This window comes from Myotis yumanensis, unplaced genomic scaffold (assembly GCF_028538775.1).
Source record: "Myotis yumanensis isolate MYYU_CA2020_CCGP unplaced genomic scaffold, mMyoYum1.0.hap1 SCAF_11, whole genome shotgun sequence".
In the NCBI taxonomy this organism is placed as follows: Eukaryota; Metazoa; Chordata; class Mammalia; order Chiroptera; family Vespertilionidae; genus Myotis; species Myotis yumanensis.
In genome coordinates this window covers 63,836,848-63,861,480 of record NW_027223762.1, presented here as the reverse complement: position 1 = coordinate 63,861,480, position 24,633 = coordinate 63,836,848, and the positions used below count along the sequence as shown (strand labels likewise).

Sequence of the window (24,633 nt, the reverse complement as noted above, 5' to 3'; positions counted from 1 at the left end):
ATTATCACTGTGAGAAAGACACATCGTTTGGTTGCCTGCTGCAGGCACCCTAATCAGGGCAGATATGGTGCCTATAACTGAGGTTCATGCTCTGGACTGGAATTGAACCCAGGACCCTTCAGTTGGAGCTGATGCTCCAACCACTGACCTAAACCATCTAGGGTGTGGTGAATGTTTATTATTCCTTTATTTACAATGTCTTTAATTTATTTGTTAAAATGTCTGCTCAGAATCTCTTGCCCATTTTTTAAATGAATTTATTATTTTAACCAATAGGAGTATAGAGCAGCATCTAAGATATATGTTTGAAATTCACTCACTCCTCAGTGACTCAAGTGGTTTCTTCGCTAGAATTATAGGTTTTGAATACTAGAAGGAAAATTGTTTCTCTCCATTTTTATCTTATGTACAATTTAAAGTTCACTTGTACCATACACTTATAAGTTTTATATGCATTGCTAATATTCTCCACCACTTTTTTAAGTCTCAGCATTCAATAATACATTAAGTGAAGTCTTATTTGTAGTATTTATCAGTATCCCCGGTGTAAATACTCTCTACATCATCAGTTTCAAACTGCCAAAATGATGGCCCTGAACATGGACATGATATTTCAGTAGCAAGTCATTATATTTTGTTTTTACCAGAGTGAGACAGTAGCAACAAATTATGCTCAAAAAAATCACAATAAAACAGTGAAATAATTGGGAAGTGCCAAGTTTTAAACATTTTTAAAAGTTTGATTCAAGAATAATTGATTTGAAATGTACAGTTTTCTCACTTCAGGTTATTTTTAATTGATATTTAGAGAGATTGTAAGTGAGGAAGAGAGACACAGAGAGAGGAACAGATGTGAGAGAGATGCATCGATTGGTTGCATCTTGCAAACACCCTCACTGAGTCCAGGAATCAAACCTGCAACCAAGTGTGTGCCCTTGAATCAAAACCCTGTCCCTTTAGTACCCAGACTGACACTATCCACTGAGCCAAACCGTGTAGGGCTAAAATGTACCTTTTTAAAAATGTATACTTTTGATGTTTCCATGCTTGCCTTCATCCCTGAAACCAATGGTCTCCTGCCTTTTTCGGTGCTTCTTTCTGGCATATAAAATAACTGATACAAGGACACATTCTGCCTTTGTAATGGTTTATTTAAATATATTTCCATGTAAAGCAAACACTTACGAAAACCCATGGATCCTCTTCTAGACCTCCATCATAATCTGTCATCATGGTGGTTCTCATATCTATCTAATCTCAGACATCATAGTGGGTTATTTTACTTAAAATCCCAGATATGTCTGGCACTGTCCAGGTAGCTCAGTTGGTTAGAGCACCATCTCAATAACGACAAGGTTGCAGGTTCCATCCCAAGTCAAAGCAATAACAAGAATCAACCAAGTAGTGTATAAAATTAGTGAACAACAAATATCTCTCTCTCTCTCTCTCTCTCTCTCTCTCTCCCCCCCCCCCCCCCCCCCCGGTTTTCTCTCTCAAATCAATATGTTTGTTGGGGTTTACTTTCACCCAATCAGTCCACACATGTGAACACCAGAACAGTCCAGGGACCCCCATGGTGAACCAGTAGCCAAGGTTCTCATGAGGGCAGAGCACACAATGATGCGAGAACAGGACAGGAGATGCTGCGGCTGTCAGTGTGGAGGGTAGGGAATGGGGGCTGAGCTGCACAATCACCCACAGAGGACGATGACATCTGTGCCCCCTGGGACTAAATCCAAAGGGGCCTGGAGAAGCTCGGGCCTTGACATGCCCCCTGTGGTCTCTGCACCTTCCATCCAGGGGCTGAGACTGAGCTGTTACAGATTCAGGTAGTTGAGGAGCCCAGATTCCTCTTGGGAGTCAAGGATGGGTGCCACAGTGGCAGCTGGGCATGTGTATGGGCAGGAGAAAAAGCAGGGCCGTTGCCAGGGAGAGTTGGTGGGGGGAAGGGGAGCATGTGTGTGTTGCTGGGGCCCTCTTTAGTCAAGGTTCAGCGTGGTGGCCACTCTGTTCTTTGGGGCCATGCTTGATGGGAAATGGAGCAAGAGCTGCTGCAGGAGTTCCCAGGTGTCATGGCCTGGGATCCAGCATGTGCTCCAAGAAACCCGTGACCCAGGCAGGTGCGCCCCAATCCACTGTAATAAAGTGGTCCGGCCATTGATCTGCCCGGGTAGGGGAAGAACTCTCTCTGCAGAGGCCGATTCTCTTTCTGCCCATCAGGAGGGCTGGCTGCTGAGCCAGGATGTCCTCTCCTGGGTGGCAAGGGTCTTGAATTTTAGCCATTGAAGGAGGTTGCATATATTTATAAATCTTGTCAGAGAAAATTCCCTGATCCACCCTGTTGCTCTGAGACGGGGCTCCTGCCTGCATGCCCACCTCCACACTCTTTCCTGCCTTTGCCTGGGATGTCCCCACTGATGCTGGGGCGTGGCCTGTCCTTGTCAGGGGTTGGCAGAGAGGAGCCTGAAGCAAGGCTCTGGGAAGGGTTCGGGTCCTGTGCCTGCCTGAGAGGAGCTGGCCAGAGGTCTCTCCAGGTCCCTATGCCCCAGGCACCTGTCCCACTTCAGCCCCTGATGCTTTCAGTTCAGAAATAAGTTCACTTTTAGAAAGTCATGTGTCTGGCCAGCACACACACCCCCTGAGGGCTACTGCCGTAGTGTGAGTCTCTGTTTTAGCATTTCTTGGTGTGATTTTCCACTTTGCTTTATTTAAAAATAAAGGCCCCTTTTCCTAGCCAGTCATGGAGGTACCATGGATTCTCCAAAAAATGGTGCTGTGTTTTTTCTATGGCGAGAACATTCTGCAACATAAGGCTTTCCAGAAGGCCAGGTTTGGTCTCAGGATGATACCACATTGAGGGGATGCATTGTGGCTGATGTCCTTCTCTATGTTTGGCCTTGGCAGAGCAGACCCCTGGTCCTTCCCTATATAGTGAGGAGAAGGACCCAGGACTCTGGGGGACAGTCTGCTAATGGGGTGTGTGTTTGAGGGAGCAGAGAGGTTTGGGGCCTTGGATAGTGTCGGAGAGGGGGTTTCCTGACAGCACATGGGGCAGGGTCCCAGAGTGGATGTATGTAGGGAAGCATGTAGGGACAAAAACTTGAATCAGGCTGGATGGAAGGCAGCAGTTAAGGGTGGGCACCACCTGTAAGGAGCAAAGGGGTGGGCACTGTTGCCCCTGACTGTTCCCGACTCCCCATCCCCTATTCTAAGCTGCAGGAGGCAGCAGAATCTAACATTCAAAGCAAGAAATCTGTTATTAGAGATGCATGGGTTTGCCTTCCAGCCCCATCTTTTATTAACTCTACAATCAGGCAATACCTTGTATTCTCTCACAGCCTGCTTTTTCTCTTAATAATGTGATGTTTTATGTTAAAAATTAAAAAATTGGATAGCTGGAGTGGCTCAGTTCAATTACAAGTCACATTCCCTGGCTCGATGCCCAGTGGGTGGGTGGGTGGCATGCAGGAGGCAGCTGATCCATATTTCTCTTCCTCTCATTTTCTCTGTCTCAAAAAGTCAAATAAAAGAGAAAAAAAATTATATATATATATATCCCCATTTAAATTTGTAGTCTTCAGGAATAATTGAAATAATACTTTTCACCTCAGCGAGGACTCTGAGCTCCACAGAATCTGAAATAATATCGCAAAACAAGAGGTCAGTTGCAGACAACACTTCCCAGAAACCTGTGACCAGCCCCCAAAACCTAAAGTTGTCATTTCCCAACACCCCTCAGGTATACCAGCACCAATGTTCGCAGTGGTCAGTGAGTGACTGGCATCCTAATGCCACTTGTGGAGTCCGGAAAACTACATTACCCAAAGGGCAATGCGCCTAGTGATGGCCGGTTTTAGCCAATGAAAGCCCAGGACCAGCGCATTATTGGTTTGGGAGTGACTTCCTGTGTCTTTCTCCTGGTGGTCATTTTGAACTCTTTGTTCTGTTAAGGTAGTTAGAGGCTCTGGTGCTCAACGTCCCTATTAGGACGAGGCACCAGAAGCCGTGTCCCCGCTGTGCAAGGGTGTGTCTGAGGCTTGATTAGCTGCAACAGGCGGGATTGAGGTCTCCGTGCCTCCCAGATTCCGTTTTGCCTACAGACTTCAACTCAGCCTTCATCCTTGCGTCCAGGCGTCTGTCAGGTCCTGCAGCCCAGGTTGCAGCGTCCAGAACCGTGAGTCTCTTGTGGGTGACGTGCAGTGTGACGGGGTGAGAGGGGGTGACAGGCTGCAATGCCACTGTGTAAGGTTTGGGTTGGTGTGCCTGAGCTGGGAGGATTCGGGAATCCTGGGCCTGTGTTGTGTCTAAACCAAAGGCAACAGAGAAGATGAGGCGAAGTTTTGCCAGAGACGTTTTCGTTTCATTCTCAGGAAGCTGGGGCCATCCATGGCTGTGAACAAAAGAGGGACATTGTCTTAGGTAGGGTTCCAAACGTTTCCCAAAACTGCTCAGAGGAAGAACACGCTAGAAGAGAGAGGATACCTGTTGGGGACAGGAAGGAGAAGTCCTTTTAAAGATAACAAACTTGGCAAGCCTGTGCACTGAGCCCTGAGGCCTGAGGTAATACAGTCATCTCTAGATCACCTGACCCCAAGGCTGGGAAAGGGTACTGGGTGGCCAAGCCCATGGATCCTGGTGGTGTTTGCCAGGCTCTCAACAGCCCTTTATCTTTCTACAGATTCCTGCAAATGCACAATCAATTACAGGTACAGGTTTGTGGATGGAAGAAGCAGTTGGATTATGGATTAGTGTTTTAGGTGTGGCCACCTGGATTTTTAATTTTGAGGTTGTGAGAGAGAGGTAAGAGTCAGCGATGATGGGAGGTTTGGGATTTAGCAGCTTAAGAAATGGCAGCATCATCAATTGAGATGGACAAATTTATAGGTAGATTAGTGTTCTTTGGGGATATAATAACTTTGGTTTGGGGGTTTGTTTGTGGGGTTTTTTTGGGGGGGGGCTGTTAGGGTATAACATACTACAGAGGGTAGTTCACGAGAGTCTGGAACTCTGAGAAGCAATTCCAGAATGAAAATTTCTTAAAAAGGTAGTGGACCTTTTTAGAGTGGAGGTATAGATCACCTTTTTCTAAAAGCTATGTCCTTACTGAATTGAGAGATAGAGAGGAAGGCAGAGGGAGAGAGACAGAGAAACATCGATGAGCAAGATCCAAGGATTGCTTGCCTCCTGCAGGCCCCTTACTGGAAATTAAGTAGGAAACCTGGGCAAGTGACCTGACCAGGACTCAATTCAACTAGTGACCATTTCAGTGAATAGGTTGATTCTCAACCAACTGAGCAACACCAATCTGGGCTTTAGATCACTTTAATATGGGAATCATGCCCTAGCTGGTCTGCTCAGTGGATAGAAATGGCCTGTGGACTGAAGGGTCCTGGATATGATTCCAGTCAAGGGCACATGCCTGGAATTCAGGCTCAATTCCCCAATAGGGGTGTAGGAGGCAGCCAATCAATGATCCTCTCTTATTGATGTTTCTCTCCCTCTCCCTTCCTCTCTTAAATCAATGAAAATATATTTAAAAAAATAAAATGAGAAATCACTCAGGATAATAATGGTAACTCAGGAAGGAGAGTGTCACCCTGAGGACTGGGTTTTCTGCTGGGTTTCCTGTTTGTGCGAGTTAGGCATCACAGCATATCATAGGGACAGAAGTGGTCAACTACATGGTGGAGGAGATATTCTCATTTGGCAGTGGCTAAAACCCACGAAAGGTGAGTCATTGCCAGATGAATTGAAGGCCGAAAAGTAATTCATAGATGAGCCTAGGGCTGATGCATATTTACTTCTTAAACACTCACCAGGATTTTGTTATGACCCTTTGAATGGCCTGAGGTGTTGCGGTCAGTCTCATGGATTAGCTTAGGAACACCAGTGGTCAACTATGAGGCTCACTGGGCCCGGAGTCATTGGGCTGGGATTTGGGTGACAGTTAAGTGGGGAGATAAATGCTGTCACTAGTGAAGGGACATCAAGTGCAGCACCAGTGGAGGTGAGTTCTGGATATCTGAGATCTGAGGTAGTTCTTAATAGGTGAGGTTGAAGGAAAAAATAATCAAGGACAGAGGCCTTTTTAACAGTACTCAAGGATGCTTCCATAAGTGTAGACTATCAGAGTCGGAGTAGTACTTCATCCTGTTAGAACAGGTTTAGAATTCACTGGATGCCCATGCTGAGTAATGAGTAAGAGAACAAGGAGATGACTATGGGGGCTGTGGCTGTGGGAATGCAGGTATGAGAGAGGTGTGGTAGAAAGAGTGATGTGAATTTGCAGATGGAAGGTGAATTCATGGACACAGGGATCTGACATTGACATAAGAGAATGAAGTGTGTCCATTTTTGGTAATGTGTGGATGACATGACATGGGGAATTTTAGGGTCATTTCTATAAAGAGGGGATGTTGTTGTGCTACATGCCAGATTCATAGCTTAGATGCCAAATATGTGCCCACCTGCCTTTTGTCAGCCTGAGGGCTGACACAGTGATCAACAGGAATGAGAGAGCATACATCAGTGTCACCTGGCTTGAAAATCTCCACTGGCATGGAGAAGGGAAAACGGGAAGACAGTAATATATTACAGAAGTGGTGAGTTAGAATTTTGGAAAAGAAGCTGATTAGAAAACAACCTGTCCTGGAATGGGTTCGCCCTGAGAGAGAGGCCCGTGCCTTGGAAAGCATCGTGGTAAAAAAGGAAGGAAGAGAGGGAGGGAGGGAAGGAGGGAGGTAGGGAGGGAGGGATGGAGGGAGGCAACCTGTCCTCCTCGTGACACATTTGTAATACTTTTGAATTTGTCCCTCTGAGAATGAAGCTGTGGGATAGAAGTGGGTTCAAATAATTATATGCAGCAGGTACTACAAAGTGAGGGCCTTAGCACCCTGGGATTAGGGTAGGAAGGTTGAAATGTGATGCCATGTTTTTTGGTGACTTGGAGAGAAAACCTGGGGGACTACAAAAGTATTGCCAGCCAAAACCAGTGTCAAATCACTCACATTACCTTTATGGCCAACATCTCTCCCAGCCTATGTTTGTGAAACCCACTGTATTGACAAGAGGCAGTGTGGCCTACATGTCAGGCTTAGAGCTCAGGTATCATCAATGTGTTCATCTTCCCTTATTGTTGGTGGAAGGCACAGTATCAATAGGTATATAAGGAGAGAGTGATTTTGATGGGACCTAGGCCTGGCATGTTCTCTGATGGGGGAGTAGAGGGAGCAGATGGATGAGGAGTATGACCAATGTAAAATCCTAGGAGAGAAGCTGACTGTGGACTGAACTGTCCTTATTCTGACAGGATATGAACTTTGAAGACTTGGCCATTGCCTTCTCTCAGGAGGAGTGGAATCTTCTTGATGAGGATCAGAGACTTCTGTACTGCGAAGAGATGCTGGAAGTTTTTGCACTTGTATCATCTGTAGGTAAGACCTTCACACCTCTGCTAGTGTCCTAAAGTGATGTCCTCTCTTCCTTAATTCTCCTTGTAGCTTTCTCTCTCCCACAGCCAGACCATGGGTTCTGCTAATTTCCCCCACTGTCTTGTCAAATGTGCTCTGGCTGCCAGTACTGAGCTGTGTGGAGAGCCCTGAGCAATGGATTCTATGAACATTCCTAACACAAATTGCTTCAGAAAGTGCAGGAAGTGTCTGGGAGTCAGGGGTCTTATAGGGAGCCTAATGGTTCCCACCTGCTTTTCTTCTCCCCGAGAAGGTGACCATATCCAGGCCCATGGCTTCCATTTCTATCCCTTCCTCTAGCTAAAGTTTCTTTGTGACTATTGTGCCTGGTTATGTTCTTCACTTACATGAACCATGGCTGTTCCTGTAAGACCTTCCTTCAATTGTTGTTTGTAATCTTCCCTTCCCTGAATACTGTTGATTAACCAAATAGTTCTGGGCCAGTGCAGGCTGCTCACCTCTGTTGTCTTTCATTAATACTCAGAATATTTACTTTTTATGTACTTATACAGTAGAAGGTACAGGGAGAACCCTGATTTGTTCCACAGGGTTAACTTGCAAGATGTTCTCAGAGGAGGCCTGGTTCTGTTGAGTGCCAGTTGAGGGAAGGTATGATATAAGGGCTGTGTACAGATGATAATCGGGAACCTGCTCACTTCCAACAGTCTTTAGGTGAAAGTGCCATTGGCAACACCTCATTTCTACCCTTTTTTTGCTGTACTTGACACTTTGCTGACTTGCATTTCCTCTATGGCTTGCTGGCTTTGACTAACTGCATCTTTGTGGTCTTTTTGCATCACATGATCCTCTGCACTGCTCTTTCTGTAGTATTCTCAGACATTGACCTGGACATGTGTTATGAGGTGCACATACATGCGTTAGTGCCCCTCAAACACTGGTTACACATTTGTGAAATTTTACTTGGAATGAGACATAACCAACCTCCTATACAGCTTACCCATATAACCAGCTGACAAGCCATGCTGAGCACTGTTAGTAGAAGAATGAGCTGGAGATCCTGCTTCTCTTCCATCATAGTGCTTCCCAGATAGTGCTTGCCATCTTTGTGTCACATTTCTGGTGAGGTCTTTCCTGTTTTGTGATATTCAGAGGCCCAAAGCTTCACAGCAGCCTCTTATTAATCCTTCCAGCGTATCTCTTATTTTTAGACAATTGCATGGAACCAACATATTATGTGTAACACCCTTTTGGAATGTTACTTCCCCCTGTCACTACAGTTAACATTCAGTTCCTCACCATTTCTCTGTTTTCAGGTTGTTGGCATAAAATGGATGAGGAGGAGGTGCCTCCTGAGCAGTGTGTGTCTGTAGGAGAGTCACAGGACAGGGCTTCTAAGACAGCTCCAGCAACCCAGAAGACCTACCTGTGTAAGTGGTGCTTCTCAGTTTTAAAACATATTTTGCGCCTGACAGAGTTACAAGCAACATACTGTGAGCAGAAAGCCTTCTTCAGTGACACATCTGTAAAAGACTTCTTTTTAAGTGCCAACTGTCACCAGCAGCAAAGAGATGCCAGTGGAGAGAAGCCCTGGAGAGAAGATATGGACAGGGCCTCGTTTGTGTCCAGGTGCAGCTTCTATTTAACATGGGTGCCTTCAACCAGTAGGGAGGTTGGCAAAGACTTGCCAGCCATCTCAGATAATCTCCAACACCAGGCCACTGTTAGCACTGGGGAGCCACACAATAGCAGTGAGATTTCCCATGAATTTCTCAGTGGAAAAAGTCATCACCAATGTGTTGAATGTGAAAAAGCTGCCAACATCTACCAGAAGGTTGTTCAGCATCTGGGTGTCTGCTCTGGAGAAGTGAATTATGAGTGTAACAAATGTGGACAAGGTTTTAGACAAATGTTTAACCTCATTCAACATAAGGGAGTTCACAATGGACAAAAGCCCTATGAGTGTAGTGATTGTTGGAAGTTCTTCAGAAATAAGTCTAACCTCATTCAACACCAAAGAGTTCATACTGGAGAAAAGCCATATGAGTGTAGTGAATGTGGGAAGATTTTCAGCCAAAGTTCTACGCTCAGTCAACACAAAAGAGTTCACACTGGAGAAAAGTCTTATGAATGTACTTACTGTGGAAAGGCCTTCCGTGAAAAGTCTCACCTCATTAAACACTACAAAGTTCACACTGGGGAAAAGCCCTATGAGTGTACTTACTGTGGAAAGGCCTTTCGTGAAAGGTCTCACCTCATTAAACACTGCAGAGTTCACACTGGAGAAAAGCCCTATGAGTGTAGTGCCTGTGGGAAGTCCTTCCGTCAAAGATCTACCCTCACTAAACACCACAGAGTTCACACTGGAGAAAAGCCCTATGTGTGTAGTGACTGTGGGAAGTCCTTCCGTCAAAGATCTACCCTCACTAAACACCTCAGAGTTCACACTGGAGAAAAGCCCTATGAGTGTAGTGACTGTAGGAAGTCCTTCAATCAAAGGTCTCACCTCATTAAACACTGCCGAGTTCACACTAGAGAAAAGCCCTATGAGTGTAGTGAATGTGGAAAATCTTTTAGCCGCAAACCTAGCATAGTTAGACATTTGAGAGTTCATTCTGGAGAAAGGCCTTAAATGTGCAAGGAGTGTTTTATTATTGTCACTCAGAATAGCAGTACTGAAAGAGACTCATTTTCCAAAATATAAACCTCTTTTAATGAAAAATACCCTCTTCTAGGTTATCCATAATTTTTAGGTACAAGTGGGGCTTTAAGGAGGTGCATTGCACTTGTAACCTGCCCAGGCCTACTACCCGATTGATGTCACTGTGAGTACTTTTAGCTGAATTGATTTTACCTCTACCACCTGGCTCACCTGTGCAATGTGCATCAGTTACAACCCCTGTTTGCTCAGGGAAAATGAATTATGTCTTATCACTTCTACTTGATGAAATATGAAAAATTCTATCTCTTGGCAGGATCTTCATTCCATTCTCTGACTAGGGAATTGACCAGACCCAGAGTTCATCCAGAATACCCCTCCTCAGCTAAGAAATGCTAGCTCTTTCAAGGACATGTGGTTCTCACATCATGCTGTGATGAATTGTTTCAGGTTCTAATTCACCAACCTGCAAACTGCTTGCTATATACTGGTCTGGTTTATGATCCTTTAGTAAAGGTGTTTTTTCTTTTGTAACTTAAATTTTATGGTTCTGTTCACTCCCTGGGATGATTTGAAAGCACAATTGTAAACACAGAGCATGTTGAGGTGGACAGATATTGTGGGGATCCCAAACTTTCTGTGCTTTGGAAGGCACAACATGATGACAGAAAATCACTTGGTCCAATGTTGGCTTATTCTGCATTGCTGCCCATGGCCTTGAAAGAAAGACTGCATGACTTTGTGGTTCTAAGTTGCAATCTGGTACCTCGATTATTGGGGAGGTCATTGGTCACTCAGAAGAGAAGGCCTTTGCTGTGCTTCTGTGAACAATGTGAATTATATTATCTGTGCACAGTATGTATTACGTAAGTCTCAGCAATGTTAAGGGGAAGTCCTCTCCATGTACTGCAAAAGGAGCCACGTAGGAAATTTCTTAGGCTGTGTCATTTGTTGTAAGACTCTGAGGTGAAACTAATATTGGTACAGAAACTCTATTTTCATAGTGATGGGAGAGACTATAATAAATTAGATGAAAAATGCCTCTTCTGAATGCAAATCCACAAGTGATCCAGGGCCTATGGCTTGTGTGATCTTTGTGAAAAGACATTCTCAGGACCTCCATAACTGTTTCCTGTAGCTGAAGTCATTGACAGAGGAAATGATCCAACGGTTTTGTAGATTCCCCTGGCCTCTGTAGGATGTTCACCTCAAGGTTTTCTCAACAGGCAAGAACTCAAAGCCAGAGAAAGAATAGTCCTGTAATCAGTCCCAGGATGTGTCTTAGTGACCACTCAGCATTCCTGTTGGTTCCGAGGGCAATAGTCTTCGCTGCTGCCAATATTTGCTGCCACTGAGGCAAGGCTGTTCCTCCCAAGAAATGAGAACTGACATGCAACTAAGGACTCTTTTCTAACTGTACTATTTGGTGAGCCTTGACATACGGATAAATCTGTGAAACCATCTCATGTGAAATAAATTTATCTGTCACTCTTAAACAGGGTGGGACTTTTTTTTTTACAGGAGGTCTATTTTCTTGATTTTTTAAAAATATATTGTTATTAATTTCAGAGAGGGTGAAGGAGAGAGGGATAGAAACATCAATGTTGAGAGAGCTCGCAACCTTGGCATGTGCCATGACCAGGAATCGAACCATGACCTCATAGTTCATAGGTTGACACTCTTTATTCATATAAGGAAAATGCTTATGAAACCCCATGAATCCTATTCTAGCCTTCCATCATTACCTACCATCATGGTGGTTCTTGTTTCTATCTATCCCCAGTTACATTAGTGGGTTATTTAACTTAAAATCCCAGATATGTCTGGTCATGCCCTGATAGCTCAGGTGGTCAGAGCATCATCTTAATAATGCCAAGATTGCAGGTCCCGTCTCTGCTCGGGGCACATGCAAAAATCAACCAAGTAATATATAAAATTATGTTAACAACAAATTGATCTTTCACTCTCCCCATTTTTCTTTCTCTAAAATCAATATCTTTGTTTTATTCACCCAGTCAGTCCACACACTTGTGAACACCAGTGTAACCCAGGGACCACATGGTGACTAGTAGCCAGGGTTCTCATGAGGGTAGAGCACGAAATGACCAAGAGAACAGGAGGTTAGGTGCCTCTGCTGTCAATGTAGCAGGTGGGGGACCAAGGCCGAGCTGCACAAACACCCATAGGGGATGATGGCATCATTGTGCTTCCTGGAACTAACACCAAAGCAGCCAGGAGAAGCTCTGGGCTTGGACAAGCCCCTTGTGGTCTCTGCACCTTCCATCCAGGTGATTGAGGAGCCCAGATTCCTCTCCAGTGTCAGGGCTAGGAGCAACAGTGGCTGCTGGGCAGGTGGGAGTGGGCAGGAAAAAGCCCAGAGCAGTTTCCAGGGGGAGTTGGTGCTGGGGCCATGTATGTGGCTCTGAGGCCCTCACTAGTCCAAGTCCAGGCTGGTGGCCACTCTTACTTTTGGGAAAATGGAACCAGCTGTGCTGTAGGAGTTCCTGGGGGTTGTGACCCAGGAATCAATATGTGCTTCACAAAAACTTGTGACCCAGGCAGTGACAACCTAGTCCTCTGTAGTGAGTGGTCTGACCATTGACTTCCCCCGGGAGGGGAGGAGCAGTGTCTGCATAGGCTGAGTATCTGCCCAGCAGGAGGGGTCGCTGGCTACTGAGCCACCTGGTCCTCTGGTGGGTTTGAAGTGTCGAAGTTTAGCAACTAAAGGAAGTTATAGATATTTATCAATCTAATAAGAGAAAATGGCTCTGAATTTTTCTTAATAGTAAATGTCCACCCACTGTGGCTCAATGGTAGGTGTGTCAGCCCTCACACCTGAAAAGTGTCGAATTAGATGTCAGGTCAAGGGCATGTAACCGGGTTGCAGTTTCGATCCTCAGCTCCCATTGGGGCTCATGTGGGAGGCATCCAGTTGAGGTGTCTCTCTCACATTGATCTCTCTCCACTCTTCCACTCTCTCTCAAAATCATGGAAAAATATCCTCAGGTGAGAATTAACAAGAAAAAGAAGAAGCAGAAGCCACCTTGCTGCCCTGAAGTGGGGCCTCTGCCTGCTCGGTCCACCTCTCCTCACTCATTCCTGCCATGGCCTGGGGTGTTCCCACTGCTGTGGGGCACACTATGTCCTTCTCCCAGGGCTGGCCAGGGCTCTTCTGTCTCCTCCACCCAGATGTCTCCCCAGCCTGCTTTTCTCCATCCCTCAGGCACCTGGCCCACTGCAACTGAACCTCCTTCTGTATCTCGGAGTAGCCCCCTGAGCTTTGGGCCCTCAAATCAGTTCACCTTTGGAAAGTCCTGCTTCCACCCAGCCCACAGGCATCCTTGAGCCCCACTGACATTGTTTGAGTCTCTGTTTTTTGGATTTGGGGGGTAATTTTCACTTTGATTTGATTAAAAATTAATCCACCCCTCCCCCAGCTCAGGAGGGACCACTGATTCTCCAGGAAGTCTGCTGTGTTTTTTTCAATGCTGAAAACATCCTGCAATACAAGCGATTCTGAAAAGCGAGGCTTGGGCTCAACATGATGCCCCATTGGGTGGATGCATTATAGGTGGTATTCTCCCTCCCCAAGTTGGGCCTGTAGCAAGCAGACCCCTGCTCCTGTAGTGGGGTGATGGACCTTGGACTGGGCCAATCTAAGTGGGAGATATAAGAGTGTAATTCATACTATTCTTTGAACCTTCTTGTATGCTTCAAATTTCCACATAGAAAGTTACAGTTTAATTTACATGTTCCCTATCAATAACACATATGTCCTCATAATTACCATAAATTGGAAATAGCATAATAGAGCAATAAAATTATGTGCAATCATATATACCTGTAGTCGTTAAAAATAAATTTTAAGAATTCAAGATATTAAAGCATTATAAATAAATAATCAAATATCTGACATGTTTCATAGTTGGCTTACCTAATTTTTGGCTATGTAAACAAAAACAAGAAAACTAATATTAAATAATCCTTACTCAAATATCAATAGTCTGTGTTTAACCAGAAAAAATATCATGTCTTCAGAGTTAAGTTTTTATTTTTATTTTTTGGTTAATCCTCATGGAAGGATAATTTTTCCATTGATTTTTCAGAGAAAATGGAATGGAGGGGGAGAGACAAAAACATCGATGTGAGAGAGACACATTGATTAGTTGCCTCCCACATGCACCCCAACTGAAGCCAGGGATAGAGCTTGAAACCCAGGTACGTGCTGTTGACTGGAATTGAACCTGAGACCCTTCAGTCAGTGGGTGAATGCTCTAACCACTGAGAAACAAGCTAGGGCCAGGGTTAAATGTTTTGGCCATCAGACTCCACCTTCAAAACAGAGCTTACACACTTTCGAGTATGGAAAATGCCTGAGTCCTTCACTTATCCGTAAGGGGCAGGATTAAAGTTAGCTCTCCAAAGTCTCAGACTTTTCAAGCTGCACTTGGTTACTCTCCTCCCAAATTTTCCCCATTCCCACATAGAAGACAGTTAAGTTCAGATCCTCCCATGAGGAGTTAGTAAAACTCACTTTTGTTTTACTTCTACTTGAAATAATGTGATAGTTATAATAAACCTGAAGTTTATCGTATCCCTAACCACAATGTAAGACTTCTGTTTCACATGACAACTCACTAAACTCACTAAAATTTCATTGTTTTTGTTTTATTCCTAACTGTTCTTTCTAACAATCCTGACTAACCAGACGCTGAGAAGTTTGTTCAAATACTATATTTAAAAAGCTGCTTTTCGATTACTCACAGTCCACTTCTTGGTGGTAAAAGAGGAATGTGTACTCTTGGTGTAACCAAGGCTAAGCTTTAAGAAGTTTTCTTTGCCAAAAGATGTCCCAACTTGTACATCTGAGTCCATGTTATCTTCCAAGTCCAACAATATTAATAGTTGCAAATAAGGCTCAGTATATTATTCCTAGAATTAGTACAATGGGGAAATGATCACTTTTAGGAGTCAGGTACATTTTTTTTCCAAGAATGGCAAACTGTGAAGAGCTTCTGGAAGGTGGCTCAGCAGAGCCCATGTCAAAAATAGCCTTGAAACATAATTTATTGGAGATTTATCACTGAAGTACAACCCTTTGGGACATATTACACAAATATCCAGGATGCTACTTTAGCTCTTTGGTCTTGGGACAGTTCCCTGTTGCATACCACATTAGTTCTTCTAATCTATCTATTGTATAGTCTATAAAAGCTATTGGCTGTTATGCAGTTTTATTTTAGGATAAGCTAGTCATAATTTAGTGATTGTCTGATAACTAATCATAATCCAAAGATTACCATCGATTATATTTACTTTTTCGGTGGTAACTCTGCAGATCTGAACTGCATTTCCACCATTTACATTTCTTTAGGCAACAAATAAAAATAAATACTTCCATAACTGTGTTGCTTTCCTTTTTATGATGTTATATTTCTGATACAGAAAACATTTAACAAACATATTCTAACCATGTAGAATAAACAGTGATCATATCTTACCATCTTTCTTCATATTTTCACTTTTTAAGAAATAAAGAAATGCCCTGACAAGAAGTTTGCTTGTTGGATCCCCAGTTGGGGCCCATAAAGGAGGCAGCCAATAGATGTTTCTCACATAGATGTTTCTCTCTCTCTCTCTCTCTCTCTCTCTCTCTCTCTCTCTCAAATCAATAAACATATCTTTGGGTGAGGATTTTTTTTAAAAAAAGAACAAGAGAACAGAATGAGTCCTAGCCTGTTCTGAGCCTGCTTTCAGTCTGGGGATCCTTGGAGGTATTGTTTTCCGACTTTGACTTTTGGAGTTCCAGGGAGATAAGGCTTCAACTGAGATAACCAGAATCAGGTCACCTAGGTGAGGAGTCCCAGACTCTGCCAGTCATCAAGGAGCCTGAAGAAAGTGAAGCTTAGTGGCAGAGTTGTAACGTCAGATCAACAGAGGAAAGAGTTCCAGGTGCTGCCAAGCGTTGAGGTCTGTGGATCCCAATTGGCCAGCTGTCCCCAACACAAGTCATGCCTCACAGTCAGACGAGTGACAGCTGCAACCTTAAGGAAGACCTTCAGACCCCAAGAGAGGCACAGGGCCTGGTAGGTTTACAGGTTCCCATAGTTGAAGAGGAAGAAGCCACCAGCACCACCAACACCTCCTTCTCCTCTCTCTCTCCTTTGATCCCTGGCTCTCCAGAAGATTTGCCTGCCCCTGGTATTCTTAGTCTTTTTCAGAGTTTCCAGAGAGCCTGTTCCTCCTCCACTGCCCACACAGTCACTCTATCAAGCCTCCAGGAAGAGGATCCAAGTACCTTGCAGACTCCACCAAATCCTAAGTCCTTGTTCACTGAAGTGCTACAAAATAAGGTGTACGACTTGGTTCCGTACCTGAGTGTCAAGTATGCCACAAAGGAGCCCACCACAAAGGCAGAAATGCTAGAGAGTGTCATCAGAGAGCATAAGGATCACTTCCCTGTGATCTTCAAGAAAGCCTGTGAGTGCCTAGAGATTATCTTTGGCATTGAAGTGAAGGAAGTGGACCCCACCAGCCATTCTTATGTGCTTGTCAAATCACTAGACCTCACCTACGATGGGATGCTGAGTGATGACCAGGTCATGCCCAAGACCGGCATCCTGATACTTATCTTGGGCATAATCTTCATGGAGGGCAACCGAGCCTCTGAGGAAAGAATCTTGGAAATTATGAATATGGTTGGAGTGCATGATGGGAAGAATAATTTTATCTATGGGGATCCCAGGAAGCTCATCACCGAAGATCTAGTGCAGGAAAAGTTCCTGGAGTACCAGCAGGTTCCCAACAGTGATCCTCCACGCTGCGAGGTCCTGTGGGGTCCCAGGGCCCATGCTGAAACCACCAAGATGAAAGTCCTGAAGTTTCTAGCCAGGATCAATGGGACTGACCACACTTCCTTCACAAACTTGTATGAGGAAGCTTTGAGAGATGAGAGAGAGAAAGCCCAGGCTGAAGTTTCCTCTGATGATACTATTGCCACAACCGATGAAAATTCAGGTGTCCTGTCCAGCAGCTTCTCCTGCCCTGAGTGAAGTCTGAAGCTTACCATTCTTCACTCTCCATTTGAACACAGCGGCCAAGGTTCTAAGTAGTGGAGGACCGGGGTGGATATGGAGGGAATACCTTAGTGTTCCTGTTCAATATAGGTGATTTGGAGATTTTTATCTTTTTTTTGTTTAAAATGTTGTTCCTTGTAATAAAAAGTTTAACTAGCGGAAAAAAAAGGTAAAAAAAAAAACAGCAGTAATAAAGAAATAATATAATACAATAATAGTCTATATCATTCCTCACTTTCTCTTATTACTTTTCCATTATGAATTTTCTAATCATTCTCCCAATTTAGTTTTTAATCATTTATTATATATGCATATATCAGTCAACCATATGTAGTATTATTTAATCTTTCTATATTTATATACATGTATCATATTTTATGTAATTTTTGGTTCATTTTATCTTGTTTATTGATTTTAACTGCAGTGTAATATTAATTCATATAAGTATTTCAGAATTATGTTTGTATTCCTTTATTCGTGAAAATGTACCATATTTTGTTGATTTTAAGATGTCTAGTATATCACATTTAAGGTCTCTGAAATCCAGATAGCGTGCTAATAATGATGAGCATAATCTTCGACTTCTCTAGGGAGGACAAAGGTCAGTAAACTGTTTTTAACCCTCATCCTAGGATACTTTTTCATTGATTTTTAGAGAGAGTGGAAGAGAGAGGGAAAGACAGAGAGAAATATCGATGTGAGAGAAATACATCATTGGTTGCCTCCTGCACATGCCCTGACCAGGGCCCTGGGCCGGGGAGGAGCCTGCAACCAAGGTAAGTGCCCTTGACTGGAATGGAACACAGGACCCTTTGGTCCGCAGGCTGATGCTCTATCCACTGAGCCAAACCAGCTAGGGTAAACTTCTTATATAAAGGGTTTTATTGTAAATAGTTTTGGCTCTATAAACAATATCATCACAGTCATAACTACTCAACTCTGCCATTGTAGCATGAAAGTAGCTAAAAACAACATATAAATGAAGGTACATGTCTGTGTTCTACTCAAACTTTAATTATGGACGCTGAAATTTTAATTTCATATTATATGTATTGCAAAATATCTTTTGATTATTTTCTAATTTTAAAAAATTAATAAAATTATTCTTATCGCATGGGCCAGATAAAGGGCCAGATTTCACCCACCCACCATAATTTGCTGACACCTGGTATATAGATAATAAAATGACATGCTTTCCTTTATAACATCTGTCAGTTCCCCTAGATTTTATCTCCCCTTTTCCTCCTTCCATGTAAATCTATCATATACTGATTCCCCAGGCTTTCCCTCCTTTTCTTCTATTAATGTCCTCATTCCCCTCTATGACACCTGCTAATTCCTCCCCAGTATTTCCCCATATTCCTTCCCTTCTCCTGTCTTGTGACACCTGTGGCTCTCCAATATTGTCATAAACTGTCTAAGAGCAAGAAGCTCAGCAACATACATTCCTGCCAGCTTCACTGTCCCAGTGTGGGTGCTTCTGGTCTCTGCTGCCTGCTTAGTCGGGACTGAAAATTGGACCTGGAACAAAGGATCTCATTTGAGTGAGGTCCCTGCATCCGGACAAAGACTCATCCTTCAAGTGAATACGAGGACAGTGACAGAGTCATCCCTATAATGTGAAAAAATGCCATCTAGGTTCAGAATTTTAATACTTCAGAAAGCCTAATATGTCAGTTTTATGTATAATTAGTGAACATGCTTCTCCTATTATCCGCATCTCTGGCTGTAAGATTTATGAGTAGAAAAACTAGAAAAACCTTAATATGTTAACACATATGGTCAAAGGACTCATGGTGATAAAATCAGCCCTTGCCCATTGTTACTGATAAGGAGATATGGTCAGAATTAGAACTTGGATTCATTATTTATTCATGCAAGTAATCTGCAGAAGGCATGTGTTGGTATGACTAAATATCTAGAAACTATAACAGGATAAATTAATAAAATATTTTACATGGAAATAATATACCTCTTAATGTAAAATATTTAATAAAAGTCAAAAGTCAAAAGTTCTGATGTTCCATGATGATGGGCAAACCAGTGATGTAATGAAAAATTCTGGCTCTTGTTACTGAGTTGGTCCAAATGCAGAAGTGTCCTGTCTTGACGTTTTCCTGCAGGGGGTGGACTGTTAATAAACAAATGGTGGAAAGAATGAAATAACCAACACTAATGAGGGAAGGAGGAGGGCATGGTAGAAAGGAGCACAGGGGAGAGGAACGCCCGCCCCCCTCACCCCCAGCCCCCCCCCACACACACACACAAACGGTACTGCGCAAAGTCCCCACCAGGTGGCGCTGCAGCGGCAAATGCACCTCCAGCAGGCCTCCCCAATCACGCCAGATGCACCCCTGCTGCGGAGGGGACGAGCCTGGGGAAGCGGGCGAGGCCTGTGACCCACCGGGCTTCCTGGTTCCCGCAGCTGAGCCCGCCCCCATCAGCCAGTGTCGCGGGCAGCGGAGCCCTTGGGTGGGTCAAGGCTCGCTCCTGTGGAAGCCGCCACTGCCACCAGAGCTTCTGCCCTGTCCCCTCCACCACCATGCTGGCGCTCATCTCTGGCCTGTGGGCTGGTTCCGCTCCCTCTTCTGGGAGGAGGAGATGGAGCTGATGTCCTGGGGCTGCAGCTCTGGGACAAGCCCACCTTCCTCACTGTCCTCACGGTGAGTGCCCTCCTGCTCACCCGCCTGGGCGGCCTCCCTCCATGCCACCCAGGAGGGGGAGGGGAGGGGGGGTTGAGCCTGCCAATCCCTAGCAGGGGCCAGACTAGGACAGTTACTAAAAAAAAAAAATGTTTAATAGAATCTACCAAAATGTTAAAGGGTAAGTTTCATAGACATTTGTGTATTTTTGAGATGAGGAGTAGTATAAAAGTTTGTTTACATTTTTGTGAAGTGTTGAAACCACAAAGGTTAATGCAAGGAAAAGTTTATTACTGCTGAGAATTAGGGAAAGGAGACATTCGGGAAGACTGTAGAAATCTGAGCCTAGAATTATTGTTTTAAGAGTTTGTAGAAACCTTAATTGATTTTACCCTCATCTATAGATGCAGCTAGGAGAGCCAGAAAGGTTACGCAAAATTCCTAATTAATAGCAGAGATCAAATGAGAACCCAGGCCCAGGGCACTCCCTACCTTTCCTGTCAGCCTCTGTAGATCCAGTTGAGGTTAGAGCCATAGAGCTGTGACTTAGGACATCTTAATCCTTTAAAAATGTTTTTTTATGTGCAAACTAGAGGCCCGGTGCACAAAAATTTGTGCACGGGGGGGGGGGGGGGGGGGGCAGCCCGGCCTGTGCCCTCTCACAGGCTAGGACCCCTCGGGAGATAACGACCTGCTGGCTTAGGCCTGCTCCCGGGTGGCAGAGGGCAGGCCCAATCCCTAGGTGCAGCCCCTGGTCAGGCTCAGAGCAGGGCCGATTGGGGAGTTGGGGCGCTGCCCCGTCATGCACAGAGCAGGGTGGATTGGTAGGTTGCAAAGCCACCCTCAGTCATGCTCAGGATAGACTGATTCGGGGGTTGGGGCACCGCCCCCTGTTACACTCAAGGCAGGGTCAATGGGGAGGTTGCGGCGCCACCCCCTGTCACTCACAGAGCAGGGCCAATCAGGGGGTTGGGGCGCTGCCCCCTGTCACTAACAGAGCAGGGTCCATCAGGGGGGTTGGGGTGCCACCCCCTGTCACTCACAGAGCAGGGCCCATCAGGGGGTTGAGGAGCTCCCCCCTGTCACTCACAGAGTAGGGCCAATAGGGGAGCTGGGACACCGCCCCCTATCACACACAGAGCAGGGCGGATCAAGGGGTTGGGGCACTGCACCCTGTCACACTCAGGGCAGGGCCAATGGGGAGGTTATGGCTCTACCCTGTCACACACAGAGCAAGGCCTGTGGAGGGGGATTGGGGCTCCACCCTCTATTACCCACAGCACAGGGCCGATCAGGGGGTTGGGGCGCCACCACTGTCACACTCAGGGCAGGGCCTATGGAGAGGTTATGGTTCTACCCTGTCACACACAGAGCAGGGCCCGTGGGGGCGGGGGGTTGGGGCGCCTCACCCTGTCACACACAGAGCAGGGCCGATCAGGGGGTTGGTGCGCTGCACCCTGTCACACACAGAGCCGCATGGCAATCGGGGGATTGGGGAGCTCCCCCCCTATCAGGCACAGAGCAGGGCTGATCAGGAGGTTTGGGCGCTGCCCCCTGTCACGCTGATCCCGGTGCCGGGAGCCTCGCTGCTCCGCTGATCCCGGTGCCGGGAGGCATATTACCCTTTTACTATATAGGATAGAGGCCTGGTGCATGGGTAGGCGCCGGCTGGTTTGCCCTGAAGGGTGTCCTGGATCAGGGTGGGGGTCCCCACTGGGGTGCCTGGCCAGGCTGGCTGAGGGGCTGAGGGCTGTTTTCCCGCTGGCAGTTGACTAAAAGCTCCCAACCTCTCCTTGTTTTCTTTTCTTTTTTTTTTTTTTATTCTGGGCCAGCTTTAGCTCTGAGGCCTGGCTGCTGAAAACATGGATACAATGTTGCGGTCCGGGGCTGACTGAAAGCCAGTTTTGTTTAGCTCCTTATTTGCAACATAGTAATAGTTGCTTAGAGTTGCAGCTGAGAGACCGGCAAGAGAGGCGGGGAACGTTGGAGTCTGCAGTCCCTGGAGGAAGCAAGTCTCCCTGCTCGCTTCAGTGCCTGGCTGCCGGCCGCCATCTTGGCTGACAGTTAATTTGCATAAGGATACGCTGATTAGCCAATGGGAAGGGTAGTGGTCGTACGCCAATTACCATGTTTCTCTTTTATTAGTGTAGATATGCTCCTCTTATGAGTCTAGACAGCATGATTTTGTGATAACAATGGCAAAAACAGTTTTTAAAGAAAATTTGCTGTGGCTCATGTCTAAAGGTTACCAAATCTGAACCTTTATTGTAGACATCAGCCTTCCAGTGAGGAATTCTTCCAACACAGCCTGAGCTGTGGACCTGAGGCATTCTGCCCAGGAGCCTCTCTTCAGGGTTTCTTACCCTCCCCAGCCCCTGCCCTGCCCCGAGCCCCTGTCCCATTACTTTTCCAAGCAGACCCAGCCTCTCCAAAGCCCAGGGCTCTCACCAGGAAGCTGGTTGGGTGCAATAATGCGTTTTAAATCACCGACCCAGGACATTTCACAACTCAAGGCACTTTTTAAGTTTCTCAAAGCTAAGTGGATGGTCACTGGACATGGATACAAAGTGCATTTTACACCTATAAAAACAGTTACTTAAATGGTATTTTCAGAAGATTTTTTCTCATTATCAACATAATACAGGGTCATTAGTAGAAATTTTAAAAGAATAGTATACAGTAAAAGAAACCACTTCTCTCCACTATCCAAGGTTAACCACTGTCAGCATTTCTAAGTATTTCCTTTTGTCGTTTGTGAATGGAGATGTACAAATGCCTTTTTAAGAAGTTTTCAGGTGATACCATTTATTTTGTGTGTATCCTGACTTGTTTCCTTTTAGTTATGGTGAATGCATTCTTCTACATCTAACACACTTCTTTTCCATTTCTTAAGGCACTCTTTATTTTTTCCAGTTTTGTTGAAAGTAATTGACATACTCCACTGTATAATATTAAGGCAGACAGATGATGGTTTGATTTATGTACATTGTGAAATGATTAGCACATTGGGTTCAACTAACATCCAAGATGTGACAAACAAAATTGAAATTTTAATGGAGTAATTTGAGTTAAATTTCTCTTCAAAGTCAAAACCGCAATTCTTACATTCTATCGTGCTATATTTTTAAGGTTACACTGTTTCTTAAATTAGATATTGAATCTTTTGTTTGGATCCGATTTCATAGTTTGCCCAGTTTTAGATACTAGAATAACTTTCTTATTTTATTTCCTAAAAGAATTTTTTTAAATTAGAAAGTCTACAATGCTTTAGTGTTCATTTAAAAATTAACTTTAAGAATTCTGTATGGGAGAACCAAGATGACAGCATAGGTTAACGCCGGAGTTTGCTGCCTCGAACAATCACTTCAAAAATACAACTAAAAGACGGAACAGACATCATCCAGAACCACAGGAAGGCTGACTGAGTGGAAGTTCTACAACTAGGAGGAAAGAGGAAACCATACGAGACTCAGAGGAGGCGCAGTGCTGAAGTGAAATACTAAGGTGCGGAGTGCATGTGGAGCAGGCTGGCGGCCGAGGGTGTGGTTGTTGTTTTCAATCGGGAGGGAGTTTCAGACTCTGAGCTCCAGATCCGGGCAAGTCTCTAGGGACCCAGACTCAAACGGGAGAAGCGGGAAGGCAGCTTTCTCTCCGAGGTTTGCAGCGGTTGCAGAGCCGCTGGGGACAGAACTAAGAGCAACCGTAACTGCTCGCTCCTCCTGCCATGTAGATCCCCTGGGACCCGCCCTGCCCAAGCCCTGCACAGAGGCATTTGCCAGAGAGCCTCAGGCAAAGGCTAGATTAGCACCGCCCTAGAAATTCAGCACAGTAGCGCTCCCACAGCAGACACAGCTGACTCTCATAGCCAGTTAGCCTGGAGGTCAATTCACCCCCGTATTGCCGAAAACAATCAAGGCTTAACTACAACAAGACTGCGCACAGACCACAAGGGGGTGCACCAAGAAAGCATAAAAAATGCGAAGACAAAAAAACATGACAGAAATGGAGGATATAGAGCTAAAAAATGCACTTTTGAGGGCTTTCAATAATGTGCTAGAAACTGCCGATAAATGTAGTGAGATCCTCAAGAAATCTAATGATACCCTCAATGTTGTGATAAAGAACCAACTAGAAATTAAGCATACACTGACTGAAATAAAGAATATTATACAGACTCCCAACAGCAGACCAGAGGAGCACAAGAATCAAGTCAAAGATTTGAAATGCGAAGAAGCAAAAAACACCCAACTGGAAAAGCAAAATGAAAAAAGAATCCGAAAATACGAAGATAGTGTAAGGAGCCTCTGGGACAGCTTCAAGCATACCAACATCCGAATTATAGGGGTGCCAGAAGATGAGAGACAGCAAGATATTGAAAACCTATTTGAAGAAATAATGACAGAAAACTTCCCCAACCTGGTGAAAGAAATAGACTTACAGGTCCAGGAAGCGCAGAGGACCCCAAACAAAAGGAATCCAAAGAGGACCACACCAAGACACATCATAATTAAAATGCCAAGAGCAAAAGACAAAGAGAGAATCCTAAAAGCAGCAGGAGAAAGAAAATCAGTTACCTACAAGGACTGATTTCTCCATACGACTGTCAGCTGATTTCTCAACACCCCCGTATTGCTGATTTCTCAACAGAAACTTTGCAGGCCAGAAGGGAATGGCAAGAAATATTCAAAGTGATGAATACCAAGAACCTACAACCAAGATTACTTTATCCAGCAAAGCTATCATTCAGAATTGAAGGTCAGATAAAGAGCTTCACAGATAAGGAAAAGCTAAAGGAGTCCATCACCACCAAACCAGTATTATATTAAATG

General features: G+C 44.8%; 2 protein-coding genes across 3 annotated transcripts; both read left to right on the top strand.

Annotated features, from left to right (window-relative positions):
* Positions 1-3,916: 3,916 nt before the first annotated feature.
* Positions 3,917-11,901, top strand: LOC139019523 (zinc finger protein 211-like). Of its 2 annotated transcripts, XM_070428532.1 has the most exons (6): positions 3,917-4,174; positions 4,371-4,560; positions 4,679-4,706; positions 7,310-7,433; positions 8,744-8,857; positions 11,313-11,901. In XM_070428532.1, the coding sequence occupies exons 3-6, from the start codon at positions 4,689-4,691 to the stop codon at positions 11,339-11,341; spliced, it is 285 nt and encodes a 94-aa protein (XP_070284633.1). In that variant the 5' UTR covers positions 3,917-4,174; positions 4,371-4,560; positions 4,679-4,688; the 3' UTR covers positions 11,342-11,901. The 2 variants fall into 2 exon arrangements, with proteins under 2 accessions (XP_070284633.1, XP_070284632.1); XM_070428531.1 differs by lacking the exons at positions 4,371-4,560; positions 4,679-4,706 and having other exon boundaries at positions 8,744-11,901.
* Positions 11,902-15,859: 3,958 nt separating this feature from the next.
* On the top strand, positions 15,860-17,309 carry LOC139019521 (putative MAGE domain-containing protein MAGEA13P). Its single transcript, XM_070428530.1, has one exon. The coding sequence runs from the start codon at positions 16,098-16,100 to the stop codon at positions 17,136-17,138; it is 1,041 nt and encodes a 346-aa protein (XP_070284631.1). The 5' UTR covers positions 15,860-16,097; the 3' UTR covers positions 17,139-17,309.
* Positions 17,310-24,633: the final 7,324 nt, after the last annotated feature.